Here is a 15632-nt window from a genome sequence, read left to right as displayed (position 1 = left end):
TGACGATGACAATCACGGTATCTGTTCAGTACTTACTATGCCCCAGGCACCGGACTGAGAGCTGGGGTGGCTACAAGCAAACTGGGCCGGACACGGTCCCAGTCCCACATAATAATAATAATTATTATGGCATCTGTTAAGTGCTTACTACGTGCCAAGCACTGTTATAAGCACTGGGAGAGATACAAGATAATCAGGTTGTCCCAAGTGGGGCTCATAGCCTTATTCCCCATTTTCCAAATGAGGTAACTGAGGCACAGAAAAGTTAAGTGCCTTGCCCAAGCTCACACAGCAGACAAAAAGTGAAACGTGGGATTAGAACCCACGTCCTCTGACTCCCAAGCCCATGCTCGGGCCACTGGATCACGCTGATACTTTTATCTTAGACTAGAGTCCAGGTCCTTCTGACTCCCAGACCGGTGCTCTATCCACTAGGTCAGGCTGCTTCACCTGACCACTCGCCTTCAGGTATGCAGTTTCTCCATCCCAAGGCTATTTGATGAGTGATAACTTTCTAAAAAGCGTGTATTTTGAAGGTACAGAAGATACCTGTTCGGGTGTTCCCTCCTCGGTATCTGATGTTCTGCAGGGCACCAAGAGCTTGGGCCTTATCAGCGTAGGTGTTGAGTTTAAACTCCGATTTTGCCTCGTCGCTGTACTGCACGAAGGAAACCTGAAAGGGAAGAAAGTGTTGGGAGGTTAAACATTCTTCCTCGCTTTGAATCTGCCCAGGACCCTTCAAGATATGTATGAATTGGAAGACACCGAAGATTCAACAAAACAGCATTCTTCCACTTGCTACCACCTGACCAAGTCTGAGTCATAGTAATAATCATAATCATTCATTCAATAGTATTTATTGAGCGCTTACTATGTGCAGAGCACTGTACTAAGCGCTTGGAATGGACAAATCGGTAACAGATACAGTCCCTGCCTTTATCATATTAATCATGATAATTGTACTTGTTAAGCATTTACTATGTGCCAAGCACTGTTCTAAGTACTAGGGTAAATACCAATTAATCAGGTTGGCCATAGTCCCTTTCCCATATGGGGCTCACACTCCTATCCCCATTTTACAGACGAGGTACCTGAGGCCCAGAGAAGTTAAGTGAGTTGCCCGAGGTCACAGAGCAGACGAGCGTCTGAGCCGGGTTCACGTCTCACTACCAGGCCCGTGCTCTATCCACTAAACCACACTTCCACTTTTAACCACTTCCATTGATTCATGCCCTTAGGGGTAGACCTAGGCATGGACAGACACCTGCAAAATTATGGGTGTTCACTGAGAGGGCAACAAGGGGATGGGGGAAAGGCAGACTAAGAATAATTTTGGCCTGAGGAATTCCCAGACCTTTTACATACCAGAGCCTAAATGAGACCCTAACAGCTTCATTCTGTATTCTCCCATCCAAATGCCAATCCAAATATAGTTATTCTTAGCACCCCCCCCATTCTAGCAAGGAGGATAGTGGAAACACGCCCTTGAAAATGCTGTGATTTATTCAGAAAGCCTCCATAAATGGCTTAGCGGGCAATGGGGCACATTATAATTACACTGTGACCCCTGTTCTGGATTTCATTACACTCATCATAGTTCAAGATTATACTAATTTGGTCACTAATATAGTTAAGCAAATATTACTGGGTTTTCTCCAAGTTCTTTATTTTTTTAAATGACCGCTATTTAGGCAGAAGGAAGAAAAAATATCCAGAAACAAAACAGGATGTCAAAACTGAAGAGGGAATTTACTGAGGAGGGGTGGAAGGAAATAATGGAACTTTTCCCAGTCTTATGAGGTAAAAACAAATAAAGCAGTAGGTCTGTGTCCCTTCTAGACTGTAAGCTCATTATGGGCAGGGAATGTACCTGCTAATTCTGTTGCAGTATACTCTCCCAAACGCTTAGTATGGTGCTCTGCACATAGTAAGCACTCAATAAATACCACCGATCGATTGATTCGAGGGCATGTAGGAGAAGGTGAGAGAGTTTCACTTTGAACTGATCTCCCACCCACAAGAGATGGTTTGAGCAGCTTAAGTGGGAATTGCCAAGTTGAGAAAATGAAAGATCATCTTTGAGGAAATAATAATCAACTCTGTAATGAACTGAGCACATGACACTTGAGATTCCCCCTCATTCAGAAACAGGCTCATCTACTATTCAACACAGGATTGCCAACTAAGCTGTGAGATAATAATAATTGCACTACGTGTTAAATGCTTACTATGTGCCAGGCACTGTTCTAAGTCCTAGGGTAGGTATACAAAATAATCAGGTTAAAAGTAGTAATAATAATAATGATATCTGTTAAGCGCTTACTATGTGTCACCTACTGTTCTAAGCGCTGGGATAGATACAAAGAAATCAGGTTGTCCCACGTGGGGCTCACAGTCTTCATCCTAATTTAACAAATGAGGTAACTGAGGCACGGAGAAGTGAAGTGACTTATCCAAAGTCACATAGCTGACCAGCGGTGGAGCCGGGATTAGAACCCATGACCTCTGACGCCCAAGCCTGGGCTCTTTCCACTAAGCCACACTGTTTCTTGCATTGGACACAGCCTTGCCCGAGATAGGGTTTACAGTCTTAATCCCTATTTTACAGATGAGGGAACTAAGGCACAGAAAAGTGAAGTGATTTGCCCAAGGTCTCACAGCAGACAAGTGGCAGAGTCGGGATTAGAACGCAGGTCTTTCTGATTCCCGGGTCCGAGCTCTTTCCAATAGGCCACGCCACTGCTGAGACGTGAGCCTTTTTGAGTCTCGTCCCTCACTAGCTTCCCACCAGAGTCAGGAGGATTTTTCAAGTGACGGAGGTGCCTGAGTCATCTCATCAGCTTCCAGGAGATCCTTTAGTGGAAATCCAAAGAACAAAATGTGTGGCAAAGAATGTATGGAGGTTGAGGAGGCAGGAAGAGTGAGGAGAAGAGTAAGAGAAGGAGAAGATAAGGACTTGGAATAAAGAATAGTGGGTAGTAGCAGAGATAAAGTCAAGGAAAAAAATCACTTGGAAGCCATTTTTTCTACATATGTGAGAAAAAAGGCTGCCTTCTTACCAAGCTGCCTGCGGAGATTCATCTTTAAAGGGAACAGTGTAAAAGAGAACGATGAATATAATTTTTCAAGGGCAAATTAATTTGTGCTTACAGCCCTATAAAGCCCCTTGTGTAGCTGAGCAAAGATCCATCTTAGGGTTATAAGCTCACCTGAATTCCAGCAGGATTGATTAGGTCAAAGGCTCCCACCGTGTTGAAAATAAATTTCACCACCTTGTTGAAATTGTCATCACCGATACTCCAGGAAGCGTCAGTCAGAAAAACAATGTCAGCCTTGGCACCTCTGCAGACTGAAAGACAAAGTCAACGTGAGGACTTCCTTCTGAACAGATTTACAAGACGAGCAGAGTGTAGCCCTGGTTGGCTGGCTCTTCAGCTCACGCAAAAATCTGCCTTTCTTTATGGCATTCATCAGCCGATCAGTCAGTGGTCATTTACTGAGCGCTTACTGTGTGCACAGCTCTGTACTCAGAGCTTGGGGGAGTACAGCAGAGTTCATAGACATGTTCCCTGCCCTCAAAGAGCTTACAGTTTAGATTTATGCGGAAGTTAGATGAAGAGGGAATCATTTTAGGTACCAGACCAGGGTGTAGCCATTTGGTACCCAAACGATGACTGACCAATGTGTTAAGGGTAATGTTGGCTTCCATCTAGATTTAGTTTAGCAAATAAAAGTATTCCTTAGGAAAGAAAAAATCACTTTTCAATGAGAGACTCATAAAATTCTCAAAATTAAGCGAGGTATTTAAAACAAGCTAAACTCCTGGGAATCATTTGTTTCCTTGGGCGACTTGAAGATGAAAACCTGGAATTAATTCTGCTGGATTTAACTGAAAAATCAAGCTACACTTTAGTTCTACTTCTAACACAAAATATTCAATAATTTTAGACTGATTTGCTTTATTCCAGCGGGCATTTGGGGGATATATCCTGCAATATCCCACTTTTACTAAAGGGAAAATGCTAATCACTTATGTAAAATATGAAAAATATGAACTATGGAGCTGGTCATCACAAAAAAATTCCAGAACTGGGAATATAATCATATCAGATTCTTTTAAACCTAATCTGAAAGGAATGTTTCAGATTCATCTCGAGACAGGGCTAGGTGATGAAGGAAGATTTTTCAAGCCATCTCTGGGTCTGTGAGAATGACACTTGTGTCTTGATTTGGGGAGAATGGAAATGATTTGCAGCACTGTGCAAGTGGGCTGGAGTCCAGGCGCTGTCTCTGATCACAGGCCAGGGAATTCCAGAGGCCCGAACTTCGGGATTCAGACTCCAGCTGTAGCCAAATAAATTCACAGCTCCTCCGTGTGCCAACCCTCTGTGGCACCAAGTATTCCTTCCCATTCAACGTGGGGATGTCGGGAATGCTTCCATTTTTAATTCACAATGTCTAGAAAGCTAGCTAAAAGCATCCCAGAGCATTCTCTGGAGAGGTGTTCTGGCCCGCCTCGGTTTTGTCAGTGATGGACAACCGTCCTTCCAAATTCACGATGATGCAGCCGTCGGGACGAGCGAGGCTTTGCACTTACCATCCCGAGCTGGTGGAATTGTGGGAGGAGGAGGAGGGGTAGGAGGCTCTGTTGGTGCTTCTGTTGGCTTTAAAACTAAAAGGAAAGAAACAATTAAATGAGTCAAGGAAATTAAAGCAATTAAAGGAAATGAGCCAAGCAAACCCAAAGAACAAAGGGAAGCATCTTACCACATAAATTGCCTGTCACATCAATCTACCAGGGACACTTCAAGTCCACTGAACTACTATTTTTTTACTCCTCTGGTCTTATTCTCACAACTACCGCTGAAACGTTCAGGACTACTCATAAGCAATTTGGTACGTATCGATTCACATTCTCTACTCTTTCAGAACTGGCTTTTCCACATCTCCATCCTTCCAGTCTCTTCAATCAAACAATCAATCAGTATTGATTGAGTGCTTATTATTTGTAGTAGTAATAATAATCATAATGGTACTTGTGAAGTGCTTACTTATGTATGTGCCAAGAACCGCACTGAACGCTAGAGTAGATATGAGATTTTCAGGTTAGACAGAGGCCCTGTCCCTCACGGGGCTCACAGTCCCATGAGCACTATTTTTATTGAGTGCTTAATAATGGTGGTATTTGTTAAGCGCTTACTATGTGCAAAGCACTGTTCTAAGCGCTGGGGGATACAAGGTGATCAGGTTGTCCCACGAGGGGCTCACAGTTTTAATCTCCATTTTACAGATGAGGTAACTGAGGCAAAGAGAAGTTAAGTGACTTGCCCAAAGTCACCCAGCTGGCAAGCGGTGGAGCCGGGATTCGAACTCATGACCTCTGACTCCCAAGACCAGGCTCTTTCCACTGAGCCACGCTGCTTACTGGGTACAGACCACTGTACTAAGTGCTTAGGAGAGTAAAATTCAATCACTTTGGTAGCAAGAATCACTGTCCTCGAGGAGTTTACAATATAGTGATTTCGAGTCCTTTCCATCCACTGGAGGATATTTCCAAATCCACTAACCTGTTCGGTCTTTCACAGAGACGCCAGGACCTTCAAGATTCGGGGTTTGAACAAAGACGGTTACTCCATATTCGGTGTCTGGTGAAAGGCCGGTGAAACAGTGACTGGTTTCCGAGCCGCGAACCGTGATTTCTTGTCCTCTTGTTCCTACACAGACATCACAAGAACAATGTCAGTGTCTCTACAGGTTGGGGATTCGAAACAGTTGACTGATTTCATGAAAACCAGAGAGAGTGCTAGGCCCACATTTTATGTAGAGGATTCTCCCTTGTCCAGAAAAATCCTCCAAAAGTCGATCAGCTTACCATCTGCGGGATTTAGCTTCAGTCGGTATGAAGTAGCTGCACGGTGAGCAGCCCATTTAACACAGAAAGTATCCCATCCTATTTTGTAAGGTACCAGGTCAGTGACGTTCAAGTACACTGTAAAATTAGGGAAAAAATAAACAAAAAACGTTAGAACAAAATCCCTCAGTGTATTTGTGTCCTTCATAGAACTAATCGAAGGAACGTGCTCTGACTATGCAATTCAAATGGAATTCATCACCATAGGATGTTCTACATGCAGCAGATTAAAACGGTTTTAAAGGGGTTCAGATCGACCTATGGACGAGGAGCCCACGATGAGTAATTAGAAGGATAAAATGAAGGATGCTGGAAGATGTGAACCATGAGGATGGATGCTTAGATACACCACTTCTGGGACCCCCAAAATGGACTTCTCCTGGTGGGATGCTCTAAAAAAATGGGATTGCCCAGGACTTGGGACCACTGTTCTTGCTTACTCTAAAATCTATTAATCTCTCCCACCTCTGTTATTTCTTGGAGATGGGAGAATCGCAATATGAATAGAAAACTAAACAACAAAACAACCACTGAACTTCTGAAGAGTCAACAAAGCTCAGTCACAAATAGATCTGTCTGTGAAACACTCTGAGTCAATAATGAAGAAAGATTGCCTTGGAAATCTGAAAGCACACACAATTAAAATGAGTAACATTAGCTCAAGTCCCGTGACATCAAATGTCAATGAACTCTGGAGAACCGCAGGAATCAAGATGTGTTTGCCCTGTCCGAGACGAGTCATCTAACCTTTCCCTTTTGGCAGTCAGCCTACCACCCCCGTGTGACGTGGGAAAGGGAATTCCCAGCTTTTCTTTCAGGCCACACAACCTCCTCAGTTGTGCAGACGGCCATATTTGCTAACCAGAACAGTAAGGGGAAGAGAGAATACAGTTACTCACCGGCAATTGCACAGAAATAAATCCCGAATGCCAAAGACCAGACCAGATTTCCACAGCTTGGCCCCATATGGCCTGAATAATTACATTTTTTTCCCCTCACTCCAATAAAAATATTTTTGACCTACATGTGGTGCCTTGATCAACCAGTGGTATGCTGAGTCCCGAATCATATTGAGCATAAACACTGACATCGTATGTAGTGCTAGGGTTCAGATTGTGCAGTGTGTATGATGTCACTTCTCCAACGAACACTTCCATAGGTTCACTGGTACCTTAAATAAAGAATATACAAAGTTACAACAGAAAAAATCATCACATCTTAAAATTAGCCTCAAAATTTATGGAGCTTCTCGGCCAAGTAGAGTTTTTGAACACCTTAAAATCACTGACTACAAATTGCTTTATGTTTACATTCATTTTTAAAACTGTTTTAAGCAAGTATATATGTGTGTGTGCATATATAGACATATATATATATATATATAGCTATCTGTCCTTTGTATATGAAGAACATGCTACCGACAGTGAAATTCATTCTCAAGGGTGTACATGCCTGAAAAGGCCAATATGGGACCCACAGGCCTGGCTATACTGTGCACACAAAATGGTTGTCTCCTGCTGTGCTATCAGACTTACTTTATTCTCTTTTGTCTCCTTGTCTTTCATTACTTACAAAGATTTTGTTCCCCAAGAGCCACACCTTTCTTGATGCAATGCCAGTCTGTTTTCTAAAATTGACCGCCGGTTTGCGATTGAGATTCAAGCTTGTTGTGGGCAGAAAATGTGTCAGTTTATTGTTATATTGAACTCTCCAAAGCACTTAGTACAGTGCTCTGCACACAGTAAGTGCTTAATAAATACAATTGAATTCAGCATTAACTGAGGCTATGCTTTACTTTGTCCTGAAAAGGTTTTCCTCAGCTTTCCTGGCTTTGGGTTTGGTGGGATTTCATTTCTTGAACCATTATGAATGTTTGCTTTCCCCTCAAGTTATGTTTGTGTAATATTTCCGCTACAAGCCTATATAATTTTGCTTGAGGCCATCATTATGAAATGTGTTGAAAAATCCAATTGTTCCATTCTAAAACTGTAACTTTTAAGGACTCCTACTTACGAAGTAGACTAAGTGAGGGATTCACATAATAAGCATAGAAGAAGCGGTCACAGTGTTAACGGGGAATTATTTCCCTCATCCTCACTGCAAGTCGATTATAAGCCCAGATGATAACTTTAAACTTGTTTTCCACTTTACTACAGTAGAGAATTCTTCCTAATTAGGGCCATTTGGAATCCCAGGCCAGATTCTCATCTATGGGATTCAAGAGGCGGGATTTCACTGCTTGGTGTTGTGATGGATTGAACTCCCTGGCTTGGAGACAAACCGCTAGGATCCAGAGACTTGTTCTTACCTACTGGATGATACCTGATTTTGTAACCAAGAGTGGGCGATGGCGAGGGATCCCAAGAGACTCGGAATCGAGTGTACCACTCATCCGTAATGTGGATGTTCTGAGGGGGCAAGAGTCCAACTGCAAAAAGAGAACAGAGGTTACAGTGGTCCAAAATTGGCTTCCCCGGGCACTTTCCTAGAACTGGGATGGGGGGGGCGGGGTGGGGGGGGGGGGCGGGGTGAGGGGAGCCACGAATGCCTTCCTAAGCCCCCAAACAGGTCTTGATGGAAACATTCTGGGGCCCTAGGCCAGGAAAATGCCAGAGTCCTTTTGGAACAAAATCCAACCAGAAACTTTAATGCATTTTTGAGTTTCCAGTTGTGACACATCCCAGTTATATTGGCAGTGCAGTGTGGGACAGCTTCTTCAGAAAATACTTTAACTTTAATGATAAAAGTTAAATTTAATATGAAAATCATAATATGGAAAATCAAAGAAGGGCCTTCTCTCTATCTCCATTAGCGTGGCCAAGTGAAAACAGTATAGTCTTGGGTGTCAGAGGAGCTGGGTACTGATCTCGGCTCTACCACGTGTCTGCTGTATGACCTTGGGGGAATCATTTACTTTCTCTGTGCCTCATTTTCTTCCTCTCTAAAATAGGAATTCAAACTTGTTTTCCCTCTCATATAGGGATAGGGCCTATGTCTCATTTGATTGTCTTATCTCTACCCTAGTGCTCAGTACAGGGCTTGGAACTTAAAAAATATTATTATTATTATTATCAGGATTACCATTGTAATATGTGGTGGTAAAATATCTTCATTTTACCAAAGGGGACAACAGATAATTTCAAGAGAAGGAAGACTTGGAAGATTTAAGTTTCTTTCCCTAGAGCCACCTAGTAAGTAATTACCATTCCAACTAATAAATTATTGAACTATTCAACGATTGAAGGCACATCTCCACCAAGAGGCCTTCCCTGACTAAGCTCTCATGTTTTCTTCCCCCACTCTTATCTGCACACCTGATTTATTCCATTTACCCACCCCTCCATCAGCGCCACAGCACTTATGTACACAACTGTGATTTATTTATTTGTACTAACATCTGGCTCCCCCTCTAAACTGTAAGCTCACTGTGGGTAGGGAACATATCTACCAACTCTCCTATATCGTTAGATCATACTCTCCCAAGTGCTTAGGACAGTGCTCTGCACACAGTAGACCTCCACTAAATATGATTGAGTGATTGATAGTTAAATAACCGCCAACTCTAGAGCTCTGCACTGATTTCCAACCCATCCTTCCATAAAGATGGCCCAAGTGATGACCAGCTTGATCTAGAGGCAGAGTTGGAAAAGACCTCATTGGTCATCTTGCCCTTCCTCTTGCCCTGGTACCATTTAATTACCATTCCTAGCAATCAGCCACCTATCTCAGAGGAAGGCAGTATTAGTTGGGTTGTCTGTGAGCACTGAAGATTGAGTTAACCCCCGGCTAAAGAAGGAGACAACCCAAGAGTAGGCTTCCCATATCACATTTCCAGTGGTTGCCTGGGCCAACACCATCATTAATGGTAGATCAACCCAAGAACCACAGAGAAAATGAGAAGCTGGTCATGGGAAGTAGCTCTTCTCTTAGAATCCCAGATGAAACTTTTAATATGCATTGGCCATATTATCTCAGAGAGTTTCCATTTCCGTTTCTATTGAAATCAAAGATCAGTTCTGCTTTTCTGTCAGTGGACCCAGAGCCCAACTATGCCCAGAAATTTCAGATGGCAAAGCAAAGAGTGTTGGTTATTACTGTAATTGTTATTAATATTACTAGTGATATTACGGTATGTGTTAAGCGTGTATCACGTGTCAAGCACTGTTTTAAAGCAGCTGGATTAGATACAAGTTAATCATGTTGGACATAGTCTGATCTGGTAATGAAACACTCATTGGCCTCAACGGGCTTCCCTTATTAAGCCAAACTAGACTTGGTGACAACGTTATCTGTAAGTAACTGACCAGGAATAGAGACCATGCCACGTGATGCATTTGAAACATGTCTGCAGCTTAGACTGGGGGAAGACTTGAAACAACTCCACTCCACAAGCTGCCATCCTTACAGTTTCATTTGGTTATCAATGACACAATGTGGTGGAGGAAAATTTAGAAACGTGGTATCCCGGGGCCATTAGTCCACATTCTTTTCCACACCCATTTTCAGGCACAACCCATAATTTAGGAATGCCACTAAACTGTTAATCAGGGTTGGCTACATTGCTATCCCATGAGAAACAAAACCAATAGAAACAAAGTAAAAATATGACAACAGAAGATTGATTCTCATGAATGCTTAGCAGGAACTCTCTGGTTTATTATTAAATGAATAAGTAGACACCTGATTAATGATTGTCGAGAACTATTCCGTGAATATCCTACACTGTATGCTGCCATCTGTACTGTTAAACAGGATTAATCCCCTTAGGCTTACGTATATCAGTAGAGGGGAATGGTGATGCAGAGAGTAGAAAACAGTAGAAGATGCAGAGGACAGTGGCTTTGGACCTGGCTAGACAAAGGGATCAGGTGGTGTTCCAAGATTTTCCTGTTCAATAGATTATTAGAGCCTGTGGGAGCCAAGGGAAGACCGGGGGCGGGGAAGGAGAGGACGGAGGGGAAGTTAAGGCAGATTTACAGATTTTGAAAGACCAGAAATCTGCCCTGACTCATTCATTCTCAGTTAATTGGGACTTAACCATAAAATGCAGTCACCCAACTTAGATAAAATAAGCAATTTACCAGTCCTGCCATTTCCAGTTAACTGTCCACCATCTCCATCTTCATACACAGCTACGATAGTGATTTTATATGGTGTATCAGCCTGGAGGGGCTGCAATATCACATTATTTCTCCTCCCAGGTACAGTGGTCTGAAAGGCAAAAGACAACAAGTGACACACTTGTCAGAAAGATGATTTTTTTCCTTTTTCAGACAGAATAACTGAAACATAGCTTCTATGCTTTCCATGCAACAGAAGCAGCCTAGTCTAGTGGAAAGAATATGGGCCTGAGAGTCAGGGACCTGGGTTCTATTCCCAACCCCACCATTTTCCTGCTGTGTGACCTGGGGTAAGCCATTTAAATTCTCTGGGCTTCAGACCACCGTACTAAGAGCTTGGGAGAGTACATTACAAAAGAGTTTACAGACATGTTCCCTACCCAAAGGAACTTTTAGTCTAGAGGGGGACCCTGAAACAGGGGGAGATTTAGTACTGTACTCTGCACACAGTAATTAAAATGAATGCAGTCAGCGGTGGCCATCTTGAATGCTCTAAAGTTCTGCCCAAGCCCATGGGGGAGACAGAAAGAAGAATCGGGGTTTAACTCTCTCCCTGCTTCAAAACCTTATTGAAGGCCCATCTCCTCCAAGAGGCCTTCCCTGACTGGTCAGGGTTTACCCCTTTCCTCTTCTCCCACTCCCTTCTGTGTTGCCCTGATTTGCTCCCTTTATTAATCCCCCCACCCTGCCCCATAGAACTTATGTACATTTTAGTAACATATTTATTTATATTGTCTGTCTCCCTCTGTAGACTGTAAGCTCACTGTGGGCAGGGAATGTATCTGTTTATTGTTGCATCGTACTCTCCCAAACACTTAATAACGTGCTCCGCACACAGTAAGCACTCAATAAATATGACTGAATGAAGGAATGAATGAACTCAGATTCAGGTGGCCACCATCCTCGTAATGGCTGGCTAGTGGGACTTCAGCCCCTTCATTTAGCTCGGCCAGGCGTTTCAAAACTTGCCAACCACCCATCAGAAACACTTACATATTCGTCAATGGGATCGCCGACCGTGGGGGAATAGATGATCCTGTAGTGCTGAACGGGCCCATCGGCGTGATCCCAGCTCACGGTAAGGCTATTGGTCGTCTCTCCAAAAACCTTCATGTTTTTCGGGCCGCTGCGTGGCACTAAGGAAGAAAGATTTGTGAAGATCCACACGCTGCTGTGATGCAAAAGTGCCCACTGATTTTCAAAAGTCCCTGGGATTTGCATTAGGACCACCAAAGGTATCAACCACCACATCTGCTCCCAGAGGCAAAACTTATTTAAGACTCGGTAGGGTCTTGGGTAGTGGAAACTCTAGGAAACCAGAGACCTAAGCAACCCGGAGGATTCACCGGTACAATCCAAGTAGAATTGGGCCCTCGGGGGCAGAGAATGTCTATACATGACGTCCGGTGGCAGACTCTGGTTGATTGCCTAATTTTTTGAAAAGTGAAAGTGACCCTGCATGGAGGCACTGTCATTCAAATTGGTTTTCCCAGCATGCTTTATGTCCAAGAGCACAAATCAGGGTCAAGAGAGTAAATCGATCCACCCCATGGACTGTTGGCATAAAACATAAAGTTTTACTGTTCGCTTCTCCAGTTTCATTATAGACTAATAAAAATCTCAAACTATTTCATGAGTGGGGTGATGATTTAGTGGAATGCACTAAACATTCACCACTTCCTGGTCAGGGTTTACCCTCTATTTTTGTCCTGGGGAAAATAGGATGCTAGACGGGACTGTAACCTGGAGATCCATCTATCAGAGACTTGGCCCATGGGAGCCAGAAAGAGAGAGAGAGAGAGAGAGAGAGAGAGAGAGAGAGAGAGGCCCTTGCTCCCGACCTGCAGACCTGTCCATACTTTCTTCCTAAAATATGCTCACTAAACAGAGTTCTGTGTTCCAGTGTGACACCAGGCTGATTTCTATACTGAGCACAACAAATCATGGAAGGAGGGGGATTAAAAGGGTCATGTCTGTAATGATGGAAATCTTCCAAGTCATCTGGAGGGTGAATGAGAGGTGTATGAGATTATTGTTCACCAGATCCCACAGTATCAGGATGAGAGAGAACTCACTGAGGCTACGGGGTGGTAGATCTAAGGTTCAAAGTCCTATAAAGCAGTGCTTCTTCACGCAGGGGGTGATAACCATGTGAGCACAGACTGTGTGCAGTTGAAACTCTCCGCAGACTCAAATGGGGCTTAAGTGGGTGCATGGGTGAGTGGGGCGTCATGGATCACAGGAGGGGAAGTTGAGGATACAGAGGGGATAATGGCTTTAGTTTACTCTGATGATAACCACCGGAGAAAGGTATGCTCCACCACTGAGCACCATGGGTCAGCCTGGAGAAGTGAAAACTGGATCACGCTGATTGTCCCCACCCTCAACCCTCCCAACCTGGGTTAGCCAGAGCATGGGTGTGGATAGCCAACATTCGAAACGCTCATGTCTCTTACTTGTCCTTCCCTGGGCGGGGCTGGGGTTTCCTTCTCCATCGGGGTAGAGGGCCACAATGTCCACAGAGTAGGGTGTGTCCGGGATCAGCCGGTCCAGCTGCACAGTGCGGGAGTTCCCTGGGACCACAATCTGGACAGAAAAGATGCCTCTGGTTTAGCTCCCTTCAACAAGTCCGGCCCCGGGTGGGGCAAATACACCCAAAGCAAACCAACCCAGATAAAAACCACCCAACGCAAGGACTATAACAATTGTGTCATGGGGCATGGAGAAGTTACCCGGCAAAGAAAACAACACCTCTGCACCTATGCAAGATGGATATGTTGATTTTACTGTGGTAATGTCTGGTGTTGAGTTCTGGATTGATTATCAAGGGATAATCAATTCCAAATTTGCAGTAGCAAAGAAACTATTGGACCACAAAGCAGCATCTAATCTGCCCCGGCAGCTAAATGCTCAACATCTAGATGACAACAGACCCAGAAGCTCATTGTGGGCAGGGAATGTGTCTGTTATATTGTTGTATTGTAGTCTCCCCAGTGCTTTGTACAGTGCTCTGCACACAGTAACAGCTCAATAAAAATGACCGAATGAATGAATGAATGATCTGGACTTTGGTGTCAGATGATGATTCTAACTCTCTGGGAAATTATTTTAAGTCAGCAGAGTGAAAGGAACACTGAAATCCTTTGTTCCTGAATGCTGGTCACTGTGCCATGTAGGCACACACTCACAAATAATAATGATAATCAATAATTGTAGTTTTTGAGTACTTACTATGTGACAGGCACTGAAATAAGCATTGGGGTGGGTAGAAGCAAATATGGTTGGATGCAGTCCCTGTCCCACATGGGACTCACAGTATTAATCCCTATTTTACAGGTGAGGCACAGAGAAGCAAAGTGACTTGCCCAAGGTCACACAGCAGGCAAGTGGAGGAACCAGGATTCAAATCCAGGTTTCCAGACTTTCAGTCCTTCACTCCATTCCAAAGCCCAAATGATCTTCACAAATGCAAGAGATGGGAAGCAATCATTCTGTCCTCTGTCCATATAAGGTATTTTATAGAATAATGTGTCCAATTTTGGTGTCTGACCTCTGAAAAGGTTATAGAAGAACTAGAGAGGGTCTAGAAAAGAGTTCCAAAATTGATGGGACAGAAAATTGAGGAGAGGATAAAGGAATCGAGAACGTGGAACTTGATATAGCCAAAGCTAAGGAATGACCTAATCATCGTGTCCGAGGCTATGAATTCTAGGAGGAGGATGCTGAAGAGTTGTGCTCCATATCCACTGAAGACCTAACAAGAAGACATGGGCTTCGATTAAAGCAAGACGAACTTTGGTTGGACATGTCAAAGGACATTAGACAACAAGTTGATATATTTGGAAATGGGCTACCCTTGCTGAAGATATTTAAAAGAGAGAACATCAAATGGGCCAAACTTGCTGGGGATATTTACAAGACAGAACAACAACCTATCGATCCAGGTGGTTTAGTCCTTCACCTGCCTGAAGGAAGGGGTCTGGATCAGATAGATGGTCTCTAAAGTGACCATATCTTATGAGAAGCGGTGTGGTTTAGTGGAAAGAGCACGGGCTTGGGAGTCAGAGATCGTGGGTTCTAATCCCGGCTCCTGTAACTTGTCAGGGGTGTGACTTTGGGCAAGTCGCTTAACTTCTCTGCGCCTCAGTTACCTCTTCTGCAAAATGGGGATTAAGACTGTGAGCCCCATGTGGCACAACCTGATGATCTTGTATCTACCCCAGTGCTTAGAATAGTGCTTGGCAAATAGTAAGCGCTTGTTAAATACTATAATTGATATAAAGTCTCTTCTGGCTCTAATAGTCTAGACTTGCTTTGCCTGGAGCTCCCATTTTCACTGCAGTGCTCTGTTGCGAGGTAACATGATACTGAATGCTGCAGGAGAGGACTGAATGATTCTCAGGGAGGTTCTGCCGCCAATTTCTCCACAGACCAAATTACTCACAGATTCAGAAGGCCTCGTGCCACCCAGAGGAGAGTAGACAACTCGATACTGCTGCACGGGTCCAGGGGCAGGATCCCAGCGGACATCCAGGGAGTTGGGGGAGGGATTGTACACTTGTATGTTTCTCGCCAGTCCTCTCACCACTGGACAAAAGAGA

The 15632-nt window shown here is 43.8% G+C and overlaps 1 protein-coding gene across 4 annotated transcripts in view; it reads right to left on the bottom strand.

Moving 5' to 3' along the window:
• Window positions 1-15632, bottom strand: part of COL12A1 (collagen type XII alpha 1 chain) — a 151778-nt gene that overhangs the window by 43946 nt on the left and 92200 nt on the right. For all 4 annotated transcript variants that reach the window (XM_029047119.2, XM_029047120.1, XM_039914749.1 and 1 more), the window contains 11 exons: window positions 15476-15618; window positions 13488-13617; window positions 12025-12167; window positions 10993-11122; window positions 8220-8339; window positions 6936-7082; window positions 5873-5989; window positions 5568-5714; window positions 4598-4672; window positions 3210-3349; window positions 550-673 (listed from right to left, as the gene is read on the bottom strand). In XM_029047119.2, coding sequence (XP_028902952.1) covers window positions 550-673; window positions 3210-3349; window positions 4598-4672; window positions 5568-5714; window positions 5873-5989; window positions 6936-7082; window positions 8220-8339; window positions 10993-11122; window positions 12025-12167; window positions 13488-13617; window positions 15476-15618 — 1416 coding nt within the window. The remainder of the gene's footprint in view (window positions 1-549; window positions 674-3209; window positions 3350-4597; window positions 4673-5567; window positions 5715-5872; window positions 5990-6935; window positions 7083-8219; window positions 8340-10992; window positions 11123-12024; window positions 12168-13487; window positions 13618-15475; window positions 15619-15632) is intronic.

Source organism: Ornithorhynchus anatinus, chromosome 19, assembly GCF_004115215.2.
Source record: "Ornithorhynchus anatinus isolate Pmale09 chromosome 19, mOrnAna1.pri.v4, whole genome shotgun sequence".
NCBI lineage: Eukaryota > Metazoa > Chordata > Mammalia > Monotremata > Ornithorhynchidae > Ornithorhynchus > Ornithorhynchus anatinus.
The sequence above is the reverse complement of the archived record's forward strand: the minus strand, read 5'-3'. Positions and strand labels throughout refer to the sequence as shown.